This window comes from Podarcis vaucheri, assembly GCF_965113315.1.
Source record: "Podarcis vaucheri genome assembly, chromosome: 11".
NCBI classification, from domain to species: domain Eukaryota; kingdom Metazoa; phylum Chordata; class Lepidosauria; order Squamata; family Lacertidae; genus Podarcis; species Podarcis vaucheri.
This window is the reverse complement of record NC_138749.1, coordinates 25,021,320-25,047,286: the sequence shown is the minus strand read 5'-3', so window position 1 is coordinate 25,047,286 and position 25,967 is coordinate 25,021,320. Positions and strand designations below refer to the sequence as shown.

At 44.3% G+C, this 25,967-nt stretch overlaps 1 protein-coding gene across 6 annotated transcripts in view; it reads left to right on the top strand.

Moving 5' to 3' along the window:
• The window catches only part of PDE4D (phosphodiesterase 4D), a 639,723-nt gene that overhangs the window by 337,493 nt on the left and 276,263 nt on the right, over positions 1-25,967 (top strand). Inside the window, exon 1 of one of the 6 annotated variants that reach the window (XM_082241914.1) lies at positions 2,783-4,206. The exons of the other annotated variants lie outside the window; for them this stretch is intronic. Within the exon in view, the coding sequence (XP_082098040.1) occupies positions 4,154-4,206 (53 nt within the window). The 5' untranslated portion in view covers positions 2,783-4,153. Of the gene's footprint in view, positions 1-2,782; positions 4,207-25,967 lie in introns of those variants that run through there. 6 annotated transcript variants of the gene reach the window in all.

Sequence of the window (25,967 nt, the reverse complement as noted above, 5' to 3'; positions counted from 1 at the left end):
ACACCATATGGGGCACTTCTTAGTGGGCAAGAATGGTCAACTCGAAGTTTTTGCATGAAAACAAGTTTGGGGGATCTTTTGCAGTGAATCCCGGAGCACGTCAGCCATGGTCCAATTCCAGTGGTGCTGTTAGATAATTTTAGATTCTGAACCTAATGGTCTTAAGTGGGTTATAGGGCTCCATAAGTGTTATTTCACTTATTGCAAAACTCTCCTTCTCATCTGCTGAGCGAGGACCTAGACTTTTGTCTCCAAACCCTGCCCTACAGTTCCACCATCTATTTATTTTCCCGCCTCCTCTTTTTCATGCATGCCAATTCATGCACACATGGGGGGGGGGAAGAGAAATGATGTGCTAAGAGACAATGCAAAAAAGGGAGCAAACAGACACATGCCAAGCCAATCTCTCAGTAACTCTCATGTCAGGGAGCACAGCAGCAGGTGGAGCCAGAGCCAATGGCAGGCAGAATAATAGAATCACAGAACTGTGGAATTGGAAGGGACCATGAGAATCATCTAGTCCAACCCTCTGCAAAGCAGGAACTTTTTGCCCTATGTGGGGCTCAAACCCATGACCCTGAGATTAAGAGTCTCATGCTCTACCAACTGAGCTATTCCAGCTTGAGAGCCAGCTGGTTTTGTCCCTGTCCTCTTCCCTGCTTAGCTGTACAACACAGAGACTGAGGAGGAGGAAGCTGATAGGCAGTGCCACTTCCTGGAGTAGCTGTAAGAAGGCAGGTGGGTGAGGTTGGTGGGGCCGTGCCCCATTTCCCCTAAGGTACCACCAGCCTCCACCAGGGTGGCAGGAGTGCAGCTTTCCCCTTTGCCTCTGTCTGGCACGGTCTGTGCATCCTGATCAGACTTGTACAGGGATCTGTGTTACTGGAAGGAGGTTACACACAGGAGCTTGGTTGCATAGTGTGATGAAATGAGAATGTTGCTTCTGGTGTATGATCTGTCATGGCTGTTCTTCCCCATTCATTGCTTCATGCTGCAGTGATCATAGAGCCATAGAGTTGGAAGGGATCCCAGGGGTCATCTAGTCCAACCCCCTGCAAGGCAGGAATCACAGCTAAAGAAACCTGTTTAAAAACCTCCAATGAAGGGGAGTCCGCTGCCTTCCAAGGCAGTCCATTCCAAGTGGGGCAGCACTTACCACCAAGTGCCAGGCACGTGTGAACTCATCCTTGCGTGTTTGTACATATTGATATTTTTTACACTCTCCGGCCGGTGGCTGCGTGCTGCGTTTCTTTATTGTTGTTGTTTAGTCGTTTAGTCGTGTCCGACTCTTCGTGACCCCATGGACCAGAGCACGCCAGGCACTTCTGTCCTCCACTGCCTCCCGCAGTTTGATCAAACTCATGCGAGTAGCTTCAAGAACACCATCCAACCATTTCTTTATTACGCATACTGTTATTTGGGGCAGAATCTCCGTCTCTTGTACTGCGCCAAGAACCCAGACGCTTTTAGGCAATCCCAGCGTTTCAGTAAAAAAAAAAAAAAAAAAAAAAATTAGGGAGGGAAAAAAGGAAGGAAAAAAAATAGTGTCGCATCCACGGCGTACAAGACATTCTACAGCAAGATGAGTCATAGCCTTTACCAACAGCTTGGAGAGAGAATGCAGGCTCTGAATGGAACTGGCCAAAGGCTGCGTTCGGCTGAAATGGTGCTTTTCCATTTCATTTTCATTTTGTTTTTCCATTCCGTGTTTTCTTTCAATGTACTTTGCAGAGGTATTTAACCAGCCAACCAACCTGCAGCTCAAACGAGAAAGGAAACTGAATCGCAAACGTTTCTTTGATGGAGGCATTTATTATTTCACTACAGTATTCCTGCATGCTCCTCCAATCTGCACCCCGCTTGACCCGTCATGTATTGGAAATGCAGCTGTGTGGGGAGCGGGGGAGAGAGAGAGAGAGAGAGAGAGAGAGAGAAGGAAACTTGGAGCAGCGTGACTCGCCTGGCAATCGCCCCGTCGCCACACCCCCTTCTACCTTCCCGGCGCCCCGGTCTCAGCAGCCGGTGGGGGGCGGGAAGGAGGAGAGCGCCCGGTCTACCTCCTACCAATCGGCAGCAGCAGCAGCTGCTTTGTTCCTAACAAAGGCACCTTCGCCCCCAAGATCCCCTTAGACCCCAATAGTTTGCTGCCTGGTTCTCGCTCTCCGATGACCCCAGGGCCGCGGGCTCCTTGGAGAGGCGCGCAGCTGCTGCGCGCAGCAGCCCGGCGCGCCGGCGTAGAGGAAATAGGCAGCGCCAAAAGAGCGCGCTCGCGGCGCCTCTTCTTATCGCGGACACTCCTCGGCAAGGAGCCTTTTATGACCGGGCGAGCCGTTTATGGGATTGTTGTCCTTGTGTGTGACGCTCGTCGTACAGGATTTCCTCCCCAAATAGCTGAGTGGGGAGCCTGATCCGTCACGACGGCTGCTTGGGCGATGCAAAGCCCGGGTGGACCTGGTGAGCGTCCCCGCCCCGCTCCCGCCCCTTAGCGAGGAGGGGGGGGGAGAGAAACAAAAGAGGGAGGTTGAACGTCATGTCATTCCAAAAGAAGAAGAAAAAAGCAAACCTTGCAAAAATAGGCTGGTGGAATATTTGGCGTCTTGCTTGCTTTTAAGCAGCAGGACGCTTGGAAGGTAGGCATGCCGGGTTTTGTGTATTTTTAAATATATTTTTTAAAAAGGCACAGCTCTATTTTCTGCCACCCACCTTTTGCTATAACGGAGCGGCGCCCCTCTCGGAGCCGTCGGTGAAAAGCGCCAGAGGAGCCGCGGTGGCAGGATGGAGAACCCACCTAGAGGGGCCCCTTGACGCGAGCACATCCTCTGTCGGGCAGCCGCGCTCGCTGCAGCCTGGAGCTAATTCTGCTGCACAATTCTCGTGGCACAGACTCGCCTGCAAGTGTCCTGAGCCCTTCCGTAAGAAAAGGAGACAAAGGGGGTCGAAGGGGACGCAGGAGGAGGAGGAGACCAGCAACATCCTGCTGCCTGCTGCTGCATCGTTTGGTCCGGAAGGTCTAAGGCTGGCTTTCCCTGAACTTCACGCTCTACCTATCCAAGGATGTGGCCAGACGTTCAGGAGTGAGAATAACCGGTGTTGAGAAGCCGATTGCTGGCGGGGGGGAAACTGGAAAAAAAGAAGAGGAGAAACTCCAGGGAAGGGATTCTTTGATTACTTAGGACTTGAAACTCTCCGCCTAATTCTGCCAAGACGTGGAGGTGCACACATAGTTTGAAATGCAAAGTAGAATATTTAGTTAGAAAACAAGGCTCTGCAGCAAAGGAATCGATCACTTCCATCACGACCGTCGGTGTGTTTACTCAGAAGTAAGCCTCAGTGGTTTTAATGGGACTTATTACCTCCTAAGTGTGTGTGGTATTGCAGCATTAGTCATTTTTTCTTCCAGGTAGAAGACAGCTTTATTATGGGGTTAAATGGCAACTTGGAGTGGGATCATGACAACAGCTTCAGCGCATAATGGTATTTCATTGTAGTCTTATCTTATGGAGCAGGAAAATAGCATAACACACTTCCTTAAGGCTCCCTCCTTTCAGGCAGAGAGTGGAGAGCCAACATTTCCAGATGAAAAGTTTGCTCTGCATTGGATCAGCTTCCATTCTTTGTCTGGTCTTTCTTGCAAAGAGAGGAAACACAATTAAAGCAACCACTGATGAATATGTGTTTGAGAAGGAAGAAAAAGCAATACTTGTTTCTAAAGGACAGCATGGCAAAACCATGTGAAGTTTTGCATTTCCTCTTAAAAACTGATCTAGCACAGATGGCAAGAAACTCTCTTTTGACTAACCTTTTCCTACTGTCTAAAATGCTGCTGCACAAGAAGATGCTTTAATTTATACCTGGGATTTATCAAGGGGAACCGTTGCCTTCATTTAGGATAAGTTGTTAAACATATATGATTCCTTTTGTGATTTTTAAAAAACGAAATACTAGTGAGTTGCATTAATGGATAGACGCATAGCTAGAAAACCTTCTGGAAATTCTGCCCTTGAATCCTGGAGATTCTCACTTATGTGGAATACAATACTTTTTTGCAATAGCCCATGACACTAACTGATGCTGCAGTTGTTGCGGAATGTATCTATGAATTCCGTAACAGATAAAGCTTTTGGACAAGGAAAAGACTGAGGCCGATAGAACCATGAACATGATGCATGTAAACAATTTTCCATTCAGGAGGCATTCGTGGATATGGTGAGTAAACTGCTGCACACTTCAATGTGGAGTTATCCCAATACTTGTTTGCTGTACGCTGTGACAATCGATTCCTTAGCACCAAGGGATGGCGATGCAAGTGAGGAACTGTAATCGAGAGGTGCATTAAAAATAAATAAATCCCACACTGGGGACGTAGTGCAAGTTTTACAACACAAGAGAAACCCAGCAGGGAGAATGTGTACATTTTATGATGTCATTCTTGTTTTTCCTTTAATCCAGCACCATGAAAACACATTCCCTCCCCTTTCTGTCGCCTTGTTGAATTTGATGACTTTAACAGAAAATAGAACTTCTGTTTTTGTTTTAACTCTTTCAAGTCAATTCTTAGGTTCAGTGTTTTTCCAGACAAGTCTTTTCCTGCTTCAGTGAAGGGGTATTTGGTGAAAAGGGCTGTTTTTCCTCCCTTTTCCTTTCTGCTTTTCCTCCTCCTCTCCTCCCTCTGCCCCACCCCCTTTTTGCTAGGGTATGCACCAGAATACGAATGATGCTTTCTCTAAGAAATGCATGCCAAGGGACTATTTTCCCCTCCCTTCTTTTGTGTGCAACGTCAAAGAAACATCAGGGATTAGTTGCATATTTTTATTATTTTTTGCTCCCTTATACAATCCGGGCAGTGTGACTTAATATAACCCTTTCTATTTTGTTATATAATAAGATGGGTTTGCTTACACGGTTGTTAAACAGTATGCTCTAGAAAGTGGATAAATCTGCTTATTCTAGAGCATACTGTTTAACAATGCCTGATAATGCATAGGTATGGGAAGATTGATAAAAGAATGACTAGGATTTTATTTATTTTTTAGTGGTGGGAGGAGGCTTGCTTTCAAAAAGGTCCTAGTACCTATGCATTGTCAGGCATGGCAAGATTCCATGTTATTTATTTAAAAGTGGTGCAGAGAGGGATCCTCTTGGATTGCTGTAACACATCCATTATGAAGATTATAATGGAGTAACAGGAAGAGGGGTTTTTCCAAGCGACCCAATTAATGTGGTGCTTGGTTAAAAGCTTTATTAATTGATGCTTCTTGTCTTGAATACTGCTCTCCTCAGCACCGAAGCAATACATTTAAAGGCATTGGGTGGCAGCATCAGCATCGCTGAAACATCATACGTAACTGTAGAAATCCAAAATTTCCTTTTCTTCTCCAGTGAACATTTCCACCCTCATCCTTATGTCAGTTTTCCTTACATATACCATTTTTTTTAATCTGTCACATATAAAAGAGAGCATATGTGATCAGTAAATGAGTCATTAAAATATCAATATTTTAAAAGTTATTCCCATCCCCCTGCATTTGAGCTTCATTTTTCTTCTGCCAGCCTTCTAACTTTCCATCTGTGATAATAAAAGTTCTTTGTGTGTGAAACTGAAGCAGGTGGGAAATTTGATGCAGGGCCTCTTCACCATCAGCTCAGTTTGGGATCATCCTGGGTCAGTGTTGCAATTGTTGCTGTCTTACCACATATTTATTTACACGTCATGGAAAAGACCACTCACACCTGACATTGATCCAGTCAAAGGCTGGACAAAGCCCCTGAAACTTTCTGACAGATGTGCTTTGGCCTGGTCCTACTACAAATAAGCAGCATACCTAAAGGGAAATTGGTAAACCATGGTTTGCCTTACTGTGAAACATGGAGCTTCAGGCAACGGATTCCAGAGATAGTGCAATTCCCCTCTCTCCATTTTCCATTTATGTGTGCCATTAAAAAGAAGGAAAAGCTCTAGTTCAGAACAGGTAGGGGTAGCATGTTAGCATCCCCATTCATGTGCAAAGACTGTATAAAGCAAGCATTGGGGAAAGAAAGAAAGAAAGAAAGAAAGAAAGAAAGAAAGAAAGAAAAGAAGCTACACTCAAACCTTTGCAGGGGAAGGAAAGTCTTTGTGGATTGAAAAATAAGACCCACAGTGGTCCTGTGAATTAGCCTTTAGGGATGGGGAGCTCTTATGATGGTAGTTGAACTACAGCTCCCATCAGCCCCAGCCAGCATGGTCAGTGGTCAGGGATGAAGGGAATTGAAGTCCATCAACAGCTGGAGGGTCACAGGTTCCATGTCTTTAGCTGAATGATCCCAAAGCCACCTTCAGGCACTGAATGGAAAACAGCTATGTGGCATTAGCTTGGAAGCATGATACCTCTGAAGAAGGGCAAAAGAAGAGCCCTGGGACAAAGGCATGTCAAGTCTATCATCCTATGGAAAAGCCCCCAGGCAGGACATGAGCACAATAGCCCTCTCTCAATGTTGTTTTTCAAGTGATTGGTTTCCATAGGCATTCAGACTCTGATCCTGGATTCAGGCCTGGGTTTGGGATTGGATTGGCATTGATGGGTTACCTTTACTGGAAGAGAGATAAGGAATGTGACCCTGTTTGTGCTTTTCATATTTGTGGCTTGGGAGTAGAGAGTGGGACACTTTGTTAAAGTGGTTTTGCTTGTATCTGCAGGTCAGTTTCACATCACAATATTTGCTGAGAGTACCTTGGCAGCTTGGCTATTAGATGGTGAGATGCCACAAGGCTCCATCCTGTCCCCAGTGCTGTTTAACATGTATAGGAACTTGTGGGGAGATTTGGGGCACAATGGCATCAACAGGCAGGTAACAGAGAAATTGTCACTGTCCGGTTTATGGGTGGTCGAAGTCCTGGCGGAGGACGTCGGGACTGGGGGCAAGATGGTGGGGTAGGAGCAGGAACAGGAGTCCAGAAGCCAGGAGCCAAGAAGCCAAGGGTCCAAGGGTCAGAGAGCCGGGAGTAAAGAAGCCAAGGGTCTGAGGGTCAGGAAGCAAGGAGCCAAGAAACCAAGGGTCCGAGGATCAGGAAGCAAGGAGTCAAGAAGCCCAAGGCAGGGAGCGTGTTGCTGTGGCAAAGACCCAAAGGGAAATGCTGACCTTATATCCCTTCCTGGCTCCTGCCACCAGGTGCTGTGAGTTACCAACCGGCCTCACCTGTGTGGCCGTGCCTTTCCTCTTCAGAACAAACTTAGGAAAGCCCCAGTCCTGCGAAGCCCTACCGGTCACAGGGCCTGGCTCCTGCACACACTCCTGGCAGAAATAGGGTGAGGTGGTCATGGACTGGATGCAGTGTTGGGCTGAATGATAGCCAGTAAGTTGAAACTGAATCCTGACCTGCAGAAGGCAGGTGTGGTTCCTGGTTCAGGAAATTATGCTTCAGGGCTGGTTCTTGATATGGTTAGACATGGCTCAGCCTGGCTCATTGGCCGCTCTGCCTTTTTGTAACATTGGCTAGGGTGGCTTTCAAATATCTCTTTTCTGTCTGCTCTCCACATATGTGTATCAATGATATAGGATGCTCAGACTCGCTTTTAGCAGTATCCAAGTGTCATAGCTCAGCAGCAGAGAATATGCTTTTCCTGCAAAAGGTCCCAGGTTCCATCTCCCAACATTTCCAGCTAGGACTAGGATGGGTTTCCCCCTGAAATTCTGGAGAGCTGCTGCCAGTCAACCATGGGCAGTGCTGATCTTGATGAATTAATGATCTGACTTGGTTTAAAGAAGTATCCTATGTTTCCAAGATAGTTCTTAGAATATGAGACCTAATGAGGAATGGACTCTATGGGTGGAAGGACAGAATTACTTTAGTAGCAATTGGTACAAAGAAATGAACTGGTTGACATGGGGCAGCTGTGATGCCCTGGGGGCACTGCCCATCTTGAGACTCCTGGTCTTATAACCCGGTCAGTTGCCATTTCTGAGTGATCTGGCAATGAGAGGAGCAGAAACCTCTTTGCTCCCTTTACCTCTCCCTCTGGAAGGTTGTGCAGATTGAGTCCAAGAGAAAGAGGCAACTTTTGTGGTTGGGGGTGGGTTGCACTCGGGGGGCCCAGCTCCATCAAAACCTGGAACTGGCACTGATGGTTTGGGATGACATCGTAAGGCAGGGATGGGGAACCTCCGGCCCTCCATGTGTTGTTAGACTTCAGCTCCTGTCAGCTCCAGCCAGCATGGCCAGTGGTCCGGGATTGATGGTACTTTAGTCCAGCAACATCTGGTTCCCTACCCCTTCCATAAAGAAAAGGCTGTGTTTCTTGGTGGATTTTTAGTAGTAAGGAAGAACACTGTTTTTACTGGGATAAACTCTGTTGAGATTAGAATGCATTTGTGAAGGATGTTCAGTATATATACGGTATATATACGGTATATATATATATATATACATATATATATATATATGTATAATATATTTGCTTTCGTATAATATATATATATATTCTTTATTTCCAACACCTTCAACACTAACAGCTTATTGACTGGATTTCCTCATGCAGCCTTATGTTAATACCAAATCAAATAAAAATAAGCATGCTGCTTAATTACAGGATCTACCTTATAGTCAGATAAGGATTGTAGATCTTTTCCTGGTTCTTAATATAGAAGGTAGGTTGTAATACTTTGTGGTTTTGGATGTGATTGTTTGTTCTTCCCGCAGGACAGTGAATAAAAACATTCTATGTATCTTGTACAGCTTTTAGGGGGGAAATGCAGTAAGAATGTGCAGTTCACAATTCACCGGGTTTACACATCTGGGACTCTGTAGAGCTTTAAGTCGAAACCGCCTTGTCTGAGATGCAGCCTTGTGAGCTACACAAGTCCTTAGGCTCAGCAGCAGAGCATGTCCCTTGCGTGTGTGAAAGGTCCTAGGCTTGATTCCTGGCATGTCCAATTGAAAAATGTTTACTGGAAGAAGCTATACTTGAGTAAGCTGTACTAGGTTGGACGGACAAACTAGTCCAATATGGAGCAAGGCAACTTCCTATGTTCCTTTGTTTCTCCTTGAGGCATAACAGAAACTAAAAATGTGCAGCATCATGCTGTACAGTTGGTGGACAGTATGAAGCCTTTGAGTTGGCTAGGCATGGACTCTGGTGACCAGGACCCTGACCACATGGCCTTGCCTTGCCAGGAGGTGTCTTTGGGCTGATTCACCTCCTGTCATATGGCATCTGGGATGGAACAGACACACTCCAGCTATTCTTCTGAGCATGAACATCCTCTAGCGTGGACTTGATAAAGTGTTGGGATGTGTAGCTTAAGATCATGGCCCACTTTGGTATGTTGGCCAGTTTAATACTATACCTGGGTTTAGTTTTGTTTTTAAAACTCAGAATAGGTTGGTTTGCTTATGCTCAAAGGATTGTTGGAAGATTCAAGATGGATAAAAGAAAGTACTTGTTCACACAACAAATGGTGAAACTATGAAACTTGTTCCCGGGGAGACAGTTCAGACAATTTCATGGAAGAGAGAGCTATTGATGGCTACTAAACACTACACAAATCTGCAGTGGAGTCCGTAAGACAGATGGATGGTGCCATGTACGCCTCCTTCTGGCAACTCCTGGTGCCAAATGTATTGCTCTGCTTTGCTTTGGACCACATCAGAGAGGAGGGTCTTGTTGTCTGGGCAGCCCAGGATCTCCATACACACTGCCCAGGCTTGCAACCTGGACTTTGGTGCTGCTAATGCAGCAGTTTGACTTCATCCCTGGAGGCACACTCCATTGTCTTTTGAGTCAGATGGATGCCAGCCATGCCAACCACAGCTGGAGCCAGCAATGCATCCGAATGCCAGTTTCTGGAAACCACAGCAGGGGAGAGTGCTCTTGTGTTTGGGTCCTGCAATCAGGTTTCCCACAGGCATCCACATGGCCACTGCGAAAACAGGATGCTGGACTAGATCAGCCTGATCTAGCTTCTTCTTCTTACGCTCTTATGTTTTTGCACAAAACTTTGTTGCTACTAGGACATGGTGATGACTGCACTTTTTTTTTTAATGTCCCCCACTATGCTTCCATTATGCACAGAGGAAGGGCATGGTTTCCAAGCATCAGTAGCAAGACAATGTGCAGGTGTGTTAGAGAATTGGTTTCATTCATATGAATAATACAATAGTTATCATGTATTGTTAGCAAGACGTTTGACAGTCTTTCACCTGGTATTCACATTGATGGGCATATTTGTAAAACACTCTCCTGAAAATGTTGGCTGAAAAGGCTGCTATAAGAAGAGATATAATGAAATATTAATAGGAAGCATGGTCCTTAATAGGAAATGTGGTCCTTAGGGCATTTTGTTATCCTAGTTTTAGTTCTGTTCTGTTTGGCACATTTCTGCATAACTTAGAAAACGTCTTCATGAGATCGGCAGATGTCATGGCACTGAGAGGGATTGCATCAACCTCCGAGCCTCAAATTGTCATGTTAATGTGGACAGTTAGCTTGTAAGTATGCCAAAACCTTATAACGATGAGTGCTAATCCTGGCACATTCTGGGACAAAACAAATGAATATAAGTGAAAAATGGAAATTAATATTAAAGACTAATGGGGAGAGACAGGCGGAGGACTTAAAATGGCCAGTCAATTGAATGGAACATGAGTCAGCTATGAGTCAGAAGAGGGGAGAAACCTTGTAATTAACGACAGAGAGACAGAGTAGTATCCAAGACATGAGGATTAGTAAAGGTCTACTTCACACTGCCTTGGCCCCAGCTAAGTACTGTATTTTTTTATTAAGGAAGAAAGCAGTGAAATTAGAGTGAATTGCTATAGACAATAGGACAAAAGGCAGTGGATTCAAAAAGCAGGAAAGTGTATTTTAAAGGAGTTGTGTGGTGGTGGTGGAACATAGTAATTATGAAAATAATTGCCCAGTCAAGCAGGTGATCAGTGGTGTACTGGTAAATGCTGAAGTGCAGGGTCTCATTGTGATGGCCCCCATAGCTCTACCCCAGAGGAAAGCCCAGAATTGAAGACTGCTGCATCCAACTTCTATTTAATCATTATCTTCCTTCTCTGAACTCACCTATGCTAGTTTGTTATAAACAACAACAGTGAATCTCGAAGGACTTTCTAGAGAAAGGAGAGCCTGTCGTTTACTCTGGCGGGTGATTTATTTGTTTATTTATTAACCGCCCTTCACCCCAAGGTCCTAGCGTGGTTTACAACATTAAAACACAATATAAAAAACAGTTTAAAGCAACTTAGTCACAGAAAAACAAGGTGGGTCCTAAAAACATATGCCTCAAGTGTCAAAAGCCGAGGGAAAGAGGTGCATATCTTAAGCATTCTCCGGAAGCTGTACAATGAAGGTGCCACGCGGACCTCTGTGGGGAGGGAGTTCCCCAGTTTGGGGGCCACCACAGAGAATGCCCTCTCCCGGCCGTCACTTCTCCCTCCCCAAGTGTCTGAGGGAGGAGGAACTACCAAGAGGACCCCCTTTGCCAATTTCAGCAGCTAAGAGGGTCTGTAGGGAAGGAGAAAGTCCTTTAGACATTTATGGATTGAAACACCAACATGAGCACGTTAAATTGGGCCTGGGAACGAAATGGCAAACAGTGCAGCTGTTTTACAGCTGTTTTAAAGCAGCTAGTAATCTGGCAGCCGCATTTCAGATCAGCTGAAGTTTCCAAGTTGTCTTCCAGTGCAGCCCCATGTAGATGATGTTGCTCCTGTTTCACCCTCATGTCCTCCCTCCACTGCGCCACTGTGGGAGTAGCTCATTAATAAGGCAAGGTTGATTTACACCAGTGGTTCCCAGACCTTTTTCAGACTGCCACCCCCCACCCTGTTGGTCCATAGACTCATCCCCATCGCCTCCCACTCTACTCTATAAAAGGCATTACTCAGAATGGCAGATTGTGCAGTTACTGCACAGCCCAGTAAGGAAAATAGTAACAGAATACATTTCAAAATAGCACCAATTAATTGCACATTTGTTCAGAACCCAGTTTAAACTATTCAGTTTAATTATTTCAGAAAAATGGATGAACTTGATCCAGCTTTTCCAAGTCTGATAATCATTTGCTTACTTGGTGAGAGATCATAGAATTGTAGAGTTGGAAGAGTCCAGGGGGGTCATCTAGTGGAAGCTTTTGCCCAAAGTGAGGCCCCACCCCTGCCATTAAGTGTCTCATGCTCTACCGACTGAGCCATCACTTCTGTTTACTTGCTGGTCTTTTGCAAACTGCATATACAAGCCTGGTCTCTCACCTCCTAGCCCAGCACTAAGCTTTATATGGAAGTAAGCAGTGTGTGTCATTGCTTTTTTCCTTGGCATTTGAGGACCTGGCTAAAAGAGCCCTGGCCAAAGATTTCTGCCTTTTGGCTTGCATGGCCCACAGTCCATCCCCCCCTCTAACCAGCTGTTCTTGTTATGCAGGAAACAAGGGTTTGGTGTCTGGCGCGTGGCCTGAACCCTGTCTCTGGCAGACACAAGATATGGCGAAGGAGTTCCTTGTTTCAGGCTGGGAATTGGACCTTGCCCATCCATAAAAATAGCCGTTAAAGGCTTGACGAAACCAAATCTAGGCTGGTTAAAAATGTTTGCATGCAGTACTTTTCAGATGGGGCTGGTAAATGGGAAAGGTACGTAATCCCGAGGCTCAATACCAATCTTAATATGCTTCGCTCACTGTTAAGGTCACTGCTCAAATGCAGTAAGGCACCTTTTCTGTGTGCAACAGAGCACAATATAATAATAAGCATTCTGATATAATTCTGGTTCTTTTTTCTTTCGATTTTGCTCAAAGAACCTATCTTTTCAGTTCTATTTACAGGTAGGTAGCCGTGTTGGTCTGCCATCGTTGAAACAAAATTTAAAAAATCCTTCCAGTAGCACCTTAGAGACCAACTAAGTTTGTTATTGGTATGAGCGTTCGTGTGCATGCACACTTCTTCAGATACACTGAAACAGAAGTCACCAGACCTTTATATATAGTGAGAGGGTGGGGAGGGGTATTACTCAGAAGGGTGGTGGGAATGGGTGATTGGCTGATAGGTGTGGTAAACCTGTTGACGACTCTTAAACGACTGCAATAGGTCTCTAAGGTGCTACTGGAAGGAATTTTTTTATTATCTTTTCAGCGACAGCTAAAGAACAATTTGCTTTCTAGCTGCAGCAGCAGCAATGGATCAACAAGCAAACACTTGTTTCCCCAATGCTTCTTACAGGGTTCTTCCAAACTAACCCCCTCCCCCCAATTATTTTGCATGTGAGATTCAGGTGCATATCAGCAAATTCAGGTTATGCAATGAGAATTAACAACATGAATTTTGCGGTAAGGAAGATGAAGGGGCAATGCTTGAGAAGCTGTGGAGTAACACCTGCTTGAGGCAATGTTGTGTAACAGATCAGAATGAATGGTCCAGTGGCAGCCAACATCATCTAACCACCCTGCAAGCTTTGTGCCAACAAATTTGGATGAACGCTCATTGAATGGGTTGTATGAAAGGAACCCTAATAACACACTGCTCTCTTTATAAAGACTTTCATTTGGGCAACAGATATGTGCCCGTAACTAACTTGGTCCAAAGAACGAGTTTACATTGCCGCTGGACGAGCCCATTCCTAGCACAACTCTGCTCCTAGCAAAGTAGAATACAGTTGCACAAGAGTATGGTAAAGCAAAGGTGGGAAACTCCAGGCTTGTGGAACCTACATTGCAGTAGTGCCCTGTTTGCATCGCAGTGGAGTAAATCTGTTGCTCCTGTCAGTATTCTCCTATCCTTGCTTTCACCCTGCCTCTGCCCAGTCCAGTTAGGCTGCAGTGATACAGGCGTTGACTCTGCCCTGCTACTTGGTTTGTTTGTTTGTTTGCTTGTTTGTTTACTAGAACCTCAAAATGCACTGACCAGATCAGTGAAAGACATGCATTTTGCATTAAAGAATTCTGAGCCCCAAAATTTATTTGAGTATCGGAACGCGATGAAACTCATGGTTCTTCCATTCCCCATCTGACTTCACTTCCACCATAACATTTCGGAAGAGGGAATATTTTGTTACTGCTATCATTAAGCAGTCCTTCCTAACTTACCAAGTCACCTGGAAATCTACCCATAGATTGAGAGATCTACGTTCTGCCCACGTAGACAACTCTGCCTCCATCCCAACAAACAAGCACAGATTCCCTTCTTGAGCGTTCACTTTATTTATTTGTTTAAATATTTAAATGGAACATTTTGAGCCCCTCCCCCAAAACCCAACAACAAAACAGTGTAGGAGCCATGTTGGTCCATAAGGGGGGGGGGGACCAAAAGTTACCTAAATGTCAGTGTTGTTATTATGAGCAACCAAATGTCACTAAATACTGAAGACGCTTTCAGGTTCTCCTAGATGGCTAGATGTTAAAAAAAGCAGTCAGAGGAGGGGAAAGGGGGGAAAACACACACATTTGGCTTGATGGTGAAGATGCAAGGTCTGCATTTAGTCACAGTCTGAAGATGGAGTTCAGGAAGAGATAGCAGAAGAAATTGGATTAGGCAGGCTTTACTCAGTGCTTTGCAGGTTTCAGGTTGTACCTATGACTGCGCAAACAGAGAAACAAGTATTGGCTGATAACCCTGGTTTTTTTAAAAAAATTATAATAATAATAAATAAACCCATCAGTTACCTGGTTTTTTGTACCATACCATTCAAAGGCAAATCGCAACATAAAAACTGGATACAGATTTTTTTTAAAATAACAATAACCCAGAGATGGAAGGAAGACATAGTCCCTACCAGAGAAGAATGGCAGATAAAATTGATGGATTGACAAATGACAAAATGACAAAATGACAAAAATGATCTGAATTATTAGAAACCAGGAAGACCTAAATTTTAATAAGGAATGGGGAAAATATATAATTCACCTTAAAAATTGCTGTAAACTATTAAAATTATTAGTAGGATTGGGATGTTACTTGTAGTTGAACGTTGAATTACGGTTGTAATGGAGATTTAATAGATTTGGATTAACAGAGACGAGGCAGGAGGAATAAAGTTAACATAAGTACCCACAAAGGGGAGGACGGAAGTCCAGGTGAATCTATGAGATTCTCTTTTTATTTTGGTTGTTTGACAATTGTTTGTAAATTTCAAAATCTGAAAAATTATTTCTTTAAAAAACAACAACAACCCACAAAAGTATTTCTTTGTATTTTTTAAAAGCAGCTTTAAAACCCTGTTTTAAAACCCAGATATTTCCTATAATAACATTGTATTTGCTACTAGAAATACAACAGCAAAGGGTGCTCTTTTTTGGGGGGGGGGAATGGGAGTTCCTGAGAGTGGCAAAGGCCTTAGTTAACCTGTCTTGCTGTATCTCAGACAGTGTGGGGTTCCTAAGCAGAGAAGTAATAGAGCTGCAGTATTGACATCTTTTGCCATGTCAGCTTTGGAGCCAGAGCCTGTTCTTGGAGTTCATCTGTGGGCATCATGTGTTGTTTCCTTGCTCTGCAGTCACCTATCGGTTTATTACCTGTAATAAACAAGCCACTTACGTTTGACTAATTAGATCTAAGCCAGTAAATGGCTTTGATGCAAGTATTCCCCCTTAATTGAATAAGTCTTTTTCTAACAACACTCAAGTAGGGCATGACTTTCTAAGGACTGTTTTGACTACCGTTCAACAACTTGCAGTGCCAGGCTAGAATACAAACAGGATAGCTGTGCAAAGTGATGGCTAATGGAAATTTCCTTTCATTTTAAACTTGGCAATGCTCAGATTTCAATTCTCTTACAATGCAGTCATATCTATCTATCCAGAAGTAAGTTCAGCGGGGCTTATTCCCATGTATAAGTGGGTACAGGATTGCAGCCTTAAGGGTGTTAATTAAATGCCACCTTTGCCGGTAAGTATATGCTCTTCTCTATCACTTCTGCATTGCTTTTCCCATTCCCTGCCCACCCTCTCCCAAAAACAACAACATGGCAATGATGCACTGTTGATCACATTCTTGACAATTCGCCCTTCCTTGGGATCAAGAGAAGGAAAGAAGCAGAGTGCAACAGACTCAAGCCCTGATTGATTGCAGCTCCTTGCTGTTTTCACGACTGGCTGGCTCCATCCTGTTCTTACGTCACATTGTTCTGACAGCCAGAGTGATGTAGTGTTTGCTGCACTTGGAGCAGGGAGAGATCTGTGTTCAGGTCTTCACTTAACCAAACAAAGCTTACTGAATGCTGGGCCAGTTTCACACTCTCAGACCAAGCTGCATCTCAGAATTGATGAAACAAGTAACCACTTGTTGCCTTGAATACTTTGTGGAAAGGTGGAATATAAATAAACAAATAGTAATAAAAAAAAAACAAAACACCTGCAACATAATTTTGCAGAGTGGAGTGCTGCTGTTTAGGATTCTGGCTACTTCATTCCATTAGACTCCATTCCTTCTCCCATCTTCTGGTTTTCCATCTCCCTCCTGTCCAGCAGTCAGCATTCCTTGGCCACTGAATAGGCTCAGTCCTTAATTGAATGGTTTTGTGGTGGGTCGCTCCTCCCTCTTTCATAAACTTTCTTTTGTACTTCTCTTGTACTTCTGGTAACTCTGGGATTCTTCTAAATCCTGCTAATATCTCCTTCTGTGTGGGTGGTGCTGGTCTGGTCATTTAACCCATGGCACTAAAAACCCACACATTGAAATTAGAGGGAATGATGTGCATTGTCCTAAATTTCTAGAAGGAATGTTGGAGCGATATAAAAAAATGCATGGAGCCACACTTGAAGTTTATGCCAGGAAAAATAATAATAATTCTCTAATGAGCATATAAATGAGTAAATCTTCAGGTAGATATCCACAGCAGAGACCTACCTTTTGGCCAGTACATCAGAGCTGAATTATTCTCTTCTTAATGCAGGCAAGTTGGGTTATTTCGTTCTCTTTTTTTCTTTTTTGTATACAGTAAAGGGATTTCTCAAGGTACAGGAAGCCTGTACCATCGTTCTGTTTTGTTTTAAAATCTATATCCCATCCAAATGTTCTCTAAAGACAGTCTACAAGACAATGTTTTAAAGCATACAATAAAAGAAACGATAAAATCCAAAGTCAGCCATCAGTTAGACATAGTCCCTGGCAGCAGCAAGAGCATTCTAAGGACTTCTGCAGATGACCTACATACTGAGCATTCAACCTGATTTGCTTACAGAAAGCATATGCAGAGCTTAAGATTACATCGGGTCTTTATTGAGCATTAGTTCCAATTTGCTTCTGAAGTATTTTACCGCCCTGTTAATCACTTGTTTGTTCCACACCTTTTCACGCATTTCTCCCATCTCTTTCCTAACCGCAAAAAAGTACATTTCTTTCTTTAACGTGACATTTGTTGTGCCAGGGTGACAGAGCACTTTAATCCACTTTTATGTTTTCCAGACTGAAACTTCACGGTGCACTGTTGAATCCCTCCTGCAAAATAACGACAGTTTGGAGGCACCCTTAGACTGCAAATGCCTGCTTAAGGAACATAAATGCTTTGGCCAACTTCCTGTATTCCAAGAGCAAACAAATGTGTTGGGAAGAACCCACCTCAGAAATGGTGCTGCTTTTGAGAAAGCCCTTAAACTTCTTAACTGCAAAACCTGAGCAATCTCTTAGAGGCGCCTGGAGTGTATGTGGAAGGAGGCAATACAAAGGGTACCTTAATGGCATTCATCATGGTTGCAGCTGATATGACCTGGTTCGCACATGAAGCTTAGTCAAACAATGGCTTAGTGCAAATAGGTGGGTTCTCAGAGAAGAGATCACAGTTGCCTTGCTCTCCCCCAGTCCTGTTGCTGCTTCAGTGCTGTGAGCTAAGGAATGGTTTGGCATATCATGTCATTTGAAGCTCATGGTCATGGTTTCCTCTCTCTTAAGCAAACCGTGAACTGTAACCAAGGTTTGCTATTTGTTTATGCCACATGGTTTGTCTGGAGGAGGAAAACCATGAGCTTGGGCTCAGCTGACATGCTAAGCCAAACAACCGTCTAGCTTGCAGCAGGACCAGAGGAGGTGCAAAGTGGCCACGGTCTCATCTCTGGGAGCTTACACATTTGTGCTAAAACCATGGTTTGGCTGAGCATTACGTGTGGGCCGAGCCAAATCCCGCTAATAGTACGGCTTTTTTCTTTTTTTCTTTTTTGGAGAAGCAAAGCAGCTAGTAAGCCTGATCTTTATTAAACTGTTGCAACAGGGTCCTCACTCACCACATGCCGGAGGGAGGAGAAACCCAGAACAAAGGTGTGCCCACCCTTATGTAGACCTTTTAAATTGCCCACCCTCAAACTCCAGACCACCCCCAGAAACATCATACATACATCACAGAAGGGGTGTATCCCAGGATCACCTCCCCCATGCATCATACATACATCAAAGGGGGCGGTCTAAAACAGAATCCTGAGTGTGTTGTTTATATCTTGTCTGGCAGGTTGCCTGATTGCATTATCTGGGTTTTGGTCACTCTTTTTTTTAATGTATTTTTTTATTAAAGATTTTCTTTGTTTACAAAAGTATGTGCAGTCTCTCTCTCTCTCTCTCTCTCTCTCTCTCTCTCTCTCTCTCTTTTCCCATCCAAGTAACATTTTTTACAGATCAGTTTCATTTGTTGAGACATTAGGAAGAAGAAGGTGAAAGGGGGGGGGGAAGATGGGTGGGGTCGGGTGGCGATGTTTCTATTATACTTAATATATGTGGGGTTTTGTGTCAGCGTCACTTGTGCAGGTTCTGTGCTATTCACTTGTGTTCCTTTGGTGGTGAGAGAGGTTGGGCTTGGCCCAGGGTGTGGTTGTTTGTTTGTGATTCGCTGTGGTGATCTTTGTTTTCATGTGTGAGTGGGCTGGGTGGGTGTTTTGGATCAGGTTAGCCATATTGATTTGAGTGCGGCTTACTTCTGTACTTTCCAGGGCTCATTGCATTAAATGTTTCCTTTGCCCATAGGATTAACAAATTTTAATATCCTGATCCCAAACGCAACAGGTGGAAGCAAATTCCATGGAAGCTGAGATTAGTATATACAAGACATATTCCTTTTTGAGGCAAAACGCAAGATGGTTTCCTCTCGTTGACAGCCATTCCGTGTACAAAGCCAGGCACCCTGGTGATGGGGCCGCATCCTGAGAGCAGGAGGCTGATTTAGGGGGCTCAGGGTTATTTGAGATCTCCGTGCCATTCAGTTTCTGCCATCTGAGGGGAGTTTCTGCCCAATGGCAGGGCTGGCTTTTGCTGCATTGTTAGGTTTGAGGTTGCCCATTAAACTGCACTGGAGATAGAATTCCAGTTGAAGAACAAATAGGAATTCTGTATACTCAGAATACTGCAAAAAAATGTATATTGGAAAAGGAGGTGGGAGATATTTGCTGCTTTGCCTCAGGTAGCAAAATGTTTTGGATTGGCCCTACAGATACAGTGGTACCTCAGGTTAAGTACTTAATTCGTTCCGGAGGTCTGTACTTAACCTGAAACTGTTCTTAACCTGAAGCACCACTTTAGCTAATGGGGCCTCTTGCTGCCGCCGCGCCGCTGGAGCACGATTTCTGTTCTCATCCTAAAGCAAAGTTCTTAACCTGAAGCAATATTTCTGGGTTAGCGGAGTCTGTAACCTGAAGCGTATGTAACCTGAAGCGTATGTAACCTGAAGCGTATGTAACCTGAGGTACCACTGTACTCAAAATTGACTTGTGGGGGTTGTCAGCCAAATTGCTCTCCCTGGGGGACACATCTGAACACTTGTCCTTACCTTTAAATCAGAAATATGTGTTGTTACAAAACAGAGACAGTTCTGGATATTGAGCACTTGCATTTTAATAACCACCTCGCAAAGAGTTTTGTTCTTTCAGATGGCATGCACAAACATTAAAGGAAACTTTTGTGTTCACCTGTGTTTTCTTTACTTCCTCTCCAGAGGTTTGATCTGCCCTCAGTATGCCCACAGGAGTATCCTTTGGTAGGTTGGAGGCTGAATACAAAAAGCATATTTCTCTGATGTTCTAGCTGAATAGAGGATTTGAATTTAAGGTACATTTCAACAATAGGTCGTTTCCAGGGAGCAATTTTGCAAGAGGTCTTATGGCAATTCCACACCGTTTTAAAAAATAAAAGGCTGGCATTATTGACTGTGCTGGGCCACAGCTGCGGATCATTGTATGAAATCCCTGTCAGAACGGGAGTATGTTGGGCATGAGATAAACAGAATGTGTGTTTTGTAATTTGCACCTCTCTTTTGAACCATAGCTCCTGTTCAGGTTTCCTGCTAGACTTCTATGTCCTCTTTCAGGATACTCTAAGGTTTTCTCCCCAAAAGGCAGTTCCCACCGAGTGTGCCCAGTCTTCATTGGGCAGGTCCCTTCCCCACACTTAGATTCCCACCCACTCTTTTTGGGGGGTAATTCTACAAACCCTGAGATCCCCCAGAACCTACTGATATCTCCTCTTGTTCATGGGTTGTACGTAGAGAGCCACACTTGGAGAATGAGTTTGCTGTTAGTATATAGGAGTCTCTGAACACAAGAAGAGGCTGCTGGATCAAATCAAAGGGCCTAAGAGTCCAACATCCTGTTTTCACAGTAGCGGAAAGCCTGAAAGCAGGAGCTGAGTGCCACAACAACTGGTATTCAGCCTCCGGCAGTGGCGGTAGTACACTCGGATAGAGAATGGTATTCCAAGTAGCACATTTCAGGCTACACTCTGCTCAGGCAACTGTCAGGGCTGGAGTCAGACGCAGGTCAGCACGAAGAGGCAGAGTCAGTTGTCAGTGAAGTTAACTCTTTATTCAAGGAAATGGCATAAGAACAGCTTAATTTATGAACGCTGCAAACCCAGAAGTAGGTGTTTTGGTTTGTGAACTTTGCCTTGGAAGCAGAACATGTTCCGCTTCCTGCTGAGTGTAAATTGAATCCCCCGCTGCTATGGGAAAGCACGCCTTGGTTTAAGAACGCTTTGGTTTAAAAACGGACTTCCAGAACGGATTAAGTTTGTAAACTTTGCCTTGGAAGCAGAACATGTTCCGCTTCCTGCTGAGTGTAAATTGAATCACCCGCTGCTATGGGAAAGCACGCCTTTGGTTTAAAAACGGACTTCCGGAACGGATTAAGTTCGTAAACCAAGGTACCACTGTACAACTCAGCAATACTTCCTAGTAGGTCTTGCCTCTATACAGCAGTTGCCAGGACTGAAGGTCCCTGCCTTCCACCGCTTCTAAGGCTCCTCCTCTCCCAGATGTCTCCCAAGCAGTCTCAAACTGCATCTGTGCACCCCTGGTCTCTGTGTTCTGCCGTCGTCATTATTCTGCACGTTCTTTGAGATCAAGGGGAGCTTGTCGCAACAGGAGAGGGAGAGTCCTTGTATTCTACAGCGGCCTCTTAACCCACCTCCTCTGCTTCAGCTTCGGAGTCTGATCTGCTCCTTGACATCAGCTCTCCCAGCTCACTAAACCCTGTTGTCCTTTCAGCATCCAGCCTCTCCTCCCAATCTTCTCCCTCCGACCTCTCCTCAGTGTCCCACCACTGATCCCTTGGCTCTGAGCCTTCCTCCTCTGGGGTTTCCCTGGGGGGTTCCTTGGCTGGTGTCTCCCTTCACTCCTCTTTGTCCAGCCAGTCCCTGACAGCAACACATAGAGAAAATGTGTACTGGCTCCTGCCCCAGTCTTCTTGCATTAAATGGGGAGGACCAAAGGGAGCTTCTGAGCACATTCAGCTGAATGCATTTAGAAGCCCCCCAGTGATTGGGAGTCCTGAGAAGGAAAAGCCTCCCAATTGTGTGTTGGCTTCCAGCTACTTTCAGCTGAATGTGCTTAGAGGGCTTGGCCTTCAAACTCTGGGACTCAACCTGGAAAGGGGAAGGTGACACTGGGGCTAGGACAGGGGTCCCCAAACTAAGGTCCACAGGCCGGATAAGACCTGAGGGACTTGTTTATCCGGCCTGCGGCAACCCCTGCCACCTGCTGCCACCACCCACTCCTACTGCCTCTGCGCAGCTGCCCACTTCCGGGTCGGAGGAGCACCAGAAACAGCTTGTGCGCATGCACAAGTGTTATTTGTGCATGTGCAAGCGTTATTTCCGGTGCACATCCAGGTCGGAGGAGGCCCGTGCACATGCGCACAAGCTATTTCCGGTGCTCCTCCTACCCAGAAGTGCGTCGGAAATAGTGTGTGTACATGCGTATGGGCGCGCACTCCCCCGCCCTCTGGCCCGCCACGCAATCGGCGCTGGAGACACCAGCCTGAGGCGTGGTAAGTTTGCTGACCCCTGGGCTAAGGTTTGCCTGTGTGATTCTATTGTCCTGTTCACACATTTACTTTAAAGACAGTTCCCTTCAAATAAACATTTGCTGTGTGTTTATATAAACTGGGGGCTTGCGTTGTTGGGTGACTCATCCGTATCCTCTGGTAACATATGGGTATATTACTATATAATCTTCATAGCCGTATATCCCATTTCCACTGCTACAGCTTTGCAAAGTCTAGTCCTGATGTAAGGTTTAGTCTGTCTCATTCTGTTATCATGGAGCCAGTTTATACACTTTATAATCTGTAAATGGTCACTTTAACCAAAATGGCAAAATGCGATAAGCGCTATTTATTTAGTGCAGATTTATTGAGCTCATCATCCAACACATTTCTCTTCTGCATGGTTTTTTGACCTTCTTAATCAGTTACAGGAAAGGGAGAGGTATGGGCTGGTTTGCACTGTAGGTTTCTCTTCTCATGGTCATAGTAGCCACTGAACTTTCTTACACTCTAAATGCTACACAACATGGGCTCTCTAATTATGGGCACATCCATTTCAAGCATGTTCAGTGCATATTTAAAGCCACAAAGAATCCTGTGGTTTGTTAAAGCTGCCCTGTGAGGGTGAAACCACAGTCCCCAGGATTCTCTGGGGGGAAATCATGCTTTAAGTGCATGATGTTTTAAGTGCATCATGAGGAACTGCCCTATGAGTCTGGAACACTGGGATGCAGGGCGTTTCAGGGGGAAAGTGAGTGGCAGGGCAAGGGTTAAGCATTTCTTTATCCTCTGTTCTTGGTGCTCTTCTTCCCTCCCAAGAGCACTTTGCATGGGAGAAGTTGCCTCCAGGACTTTGTTGGGCACAGCTGTAGTGCTGTGCACGGATTGTTACTCATAATAAGTGGAGGAAATGTATTTGGACAAGAGCTGGGTAAGGCAGCCTTTGCCAGACTACAACTCTGTGCTGGCTGATGCAAGTTGCAGGCTAAAGCGTTGGTTGGGGGAAGGCAGCAGGTTGGAAAAGGCTGAATTTCAACAAGTAGAATGGAAAAGAGTTGAGAGATACAACAGGAGTTACATAATTACTTATTATTAGAATTTATATACCGCCCTATACCCGGGTGGGTGGGTGGGTGTGTCTCAGGGTGGTTCACAGAACAAAATCAAAATATAAATCCACAAGATATATAATCAAAACAACAACAACAACATAATAATAATATATTTATTATTTATACCCTGCCCATCTGGCTAGGTTTCCCCAGCCACTCTGGGCGGCTTCCAACAAAATATTAAAAATACAATAAAACACCAGACATTTAAACCTTCCCTAAAAAGGGCTGCCTTCAGATGTGCTCTAAATGTCAGGTTGTTGTTTATTTCCTTGACACCTGATGGGAAGGCGTCCCCCCACCCCACCCCCAAAAAAACACATTTTAAAAGGGTATAGGATGTCAATCAGGTCAACAATTGCCTGGTTAAAAGGGAACATTTTTGCCTGGTGCCTAAAGGTGTATAATGAAGGCGCCAGGTGAACTTCCCCAGGGAGAGCATTCAACAGATGGGGAGCCACTGCAGAGAAGGCCTGTTCTCAGGGGTGTGGTGAAAATCTCATTTAACAGTGAACAAGGCTGGACTCCTATACCAAGCTTCATAGGATTGCACTGTAACGTCTGAAATCAAAGCAATAGAGTGAAACAGTAAGGAGTACAGTGGTACCTCAGGGTACAGATGCTTCAGGTTACAGACTCCGCTAACCCAGAAATAGTACCTCGGATTAAGAACTTTACCTCAGGATGAGAACAGAAATTGTGCGGCCTCGGCACAGCAGCAGCGAGAGGCCCCAGTAGCTAAAGTGGTACCTCAGGTTAAGAACAGTTTCAGGTTAAGAACGGACCTCCAGATCGAATTAAGTTCTTAACCTGAGGTACCACTGTATCACGGAGCTGAGAGGAGTAATTCCCCTTTTTTCGGGGGTGGATGGAAAGCTTTGCTTTATGGCTGTTCGTCAGGACTAAGTACTCTGAGAATGCTGATCACTCAAGATAGAAGGAGTGCATGATCTTCACTGTCTGTTACTCACACGTTGAGATCAGCAATGCTCTTGTCATTATAATTTGCATTAGTGACACTGATATTTATTTTTCAAGAGCGATTCTTTATGCCAAAAGAGACTTTGATTATGTTACGATGCCTAATTCCATGGCAGGTTTGAGTCATCATCTGTCATTGGAGAAGGGCATCAGAGTTCTTTTCCACTTAAAGAGAGAACAAGAGGGGGAAATTTGGACACGATATCCCAATTCCCAAATACCCTGGTGAATAGAAAAATGTGCATCATGATCTTTTTAATGGATTTCTGCACAAATTCCCCCAGCTTTAAGATGAGTGATACAGTAACTCAGGTAAGATTATGACTAGGACTGTGACATTCACGCTTCACCTTCATATGCATGTAAGTAATGTGGTGTGGTGTTATTTAAAAAATGGTTGACTTCGTTCCCCTTCTGTTTTCACGAATTGTAGCATACGGGGACCGTGGTCCCCTGTCTTGAATGTTGTCCCCAGGGAATCTCACCCGGCACCGACTTACACAATTTTAGGTGCCAGGAAAAGACTTTTCTCTGCTCTTCTGGCTTTTTAGTTGTTTTCAGAAGCTTAGTAGTTTAGGTAAGGTAAAGGTAAAGGGACCCCTGACCATTAGGTCCAGTCATGGATGACTCTGGGGTTGCAGTGCTCATCTCACTTTATTGGCTGACGGAGCCGGCGTACAGCTTCCGGGTCATGTGGCCAGCATGACTAAGCCGCTTCTGGCCAACCAGAGCAGCGCACAGAAATGCGGTTTACCTTACCAATGGAGCGGTACCTACTTGCACTTTAATAATAATAATAATAATAATAAATTTTATTTATATCCCGCCCTCCCCAGCCGAAGCCGGGCTCAGGGCGGCTAACAACAATAAAATAATACAACATTCTAAAATCATTTCATTAAAATTAATTCAACTCAAAATGATGGCAACCATTATGCTGAAGTCCTGTGAAGATTGCCAAAGGAGGGAGTCAGGCTGTGCCCTGACCAAAGGCCTGATGGAACAGCTCTGTCTTTGGTTAATTATAGTCTAAATCATTTGAGAGTCATACTTTCAACCTAAACTGTCTTGGGCTCTCCAGACCAGATGGAAATTGTGTATCTCTTAGAATACTTAGAATTCTGTTGTCTTGAATTTGACATATGTATAATTTAAAAACAAACTTTGACGTGCTTTCAAACTGCTAGGTTGGCAGGAGCAGTAGTTTAGGTAGTAGTATCAGTTTTAAGTATTTTAAAGATTAACTGTTTTTCAGGGGTGGCTTTAATGTCTAGTATTTTATATTTAATGTCATTTTATAGTTAATGTCATTGCTGGGTTTATTATTAATCCCTGAATGGGGATTTTGTGATTTTTTTTTCTTTCTGTTTAAAGTGGGATTTGTTGCTGTTGCTTTATGTACGTGTGTTTGTTTAATTTACTTCCATGTACTGTATATTTTTATTTACTTGTAAGTTGCGTAGAGGCATTTTGCATTAGGTGGCACTTATCTAAACAACAGAAGCAACCATATAGTACCTTTTTTTTTTGCCTAGTTTCAGTGCGGAGATAATTTTTTTTTTTTTTATAATATTTTTTATTAGTTTTACAAAAGTTTTTATAACAGACAAACACAAAAAAGAAAACAAACAAACAAACAAGTATAATTTCATAATGTCATTTCATAAACTT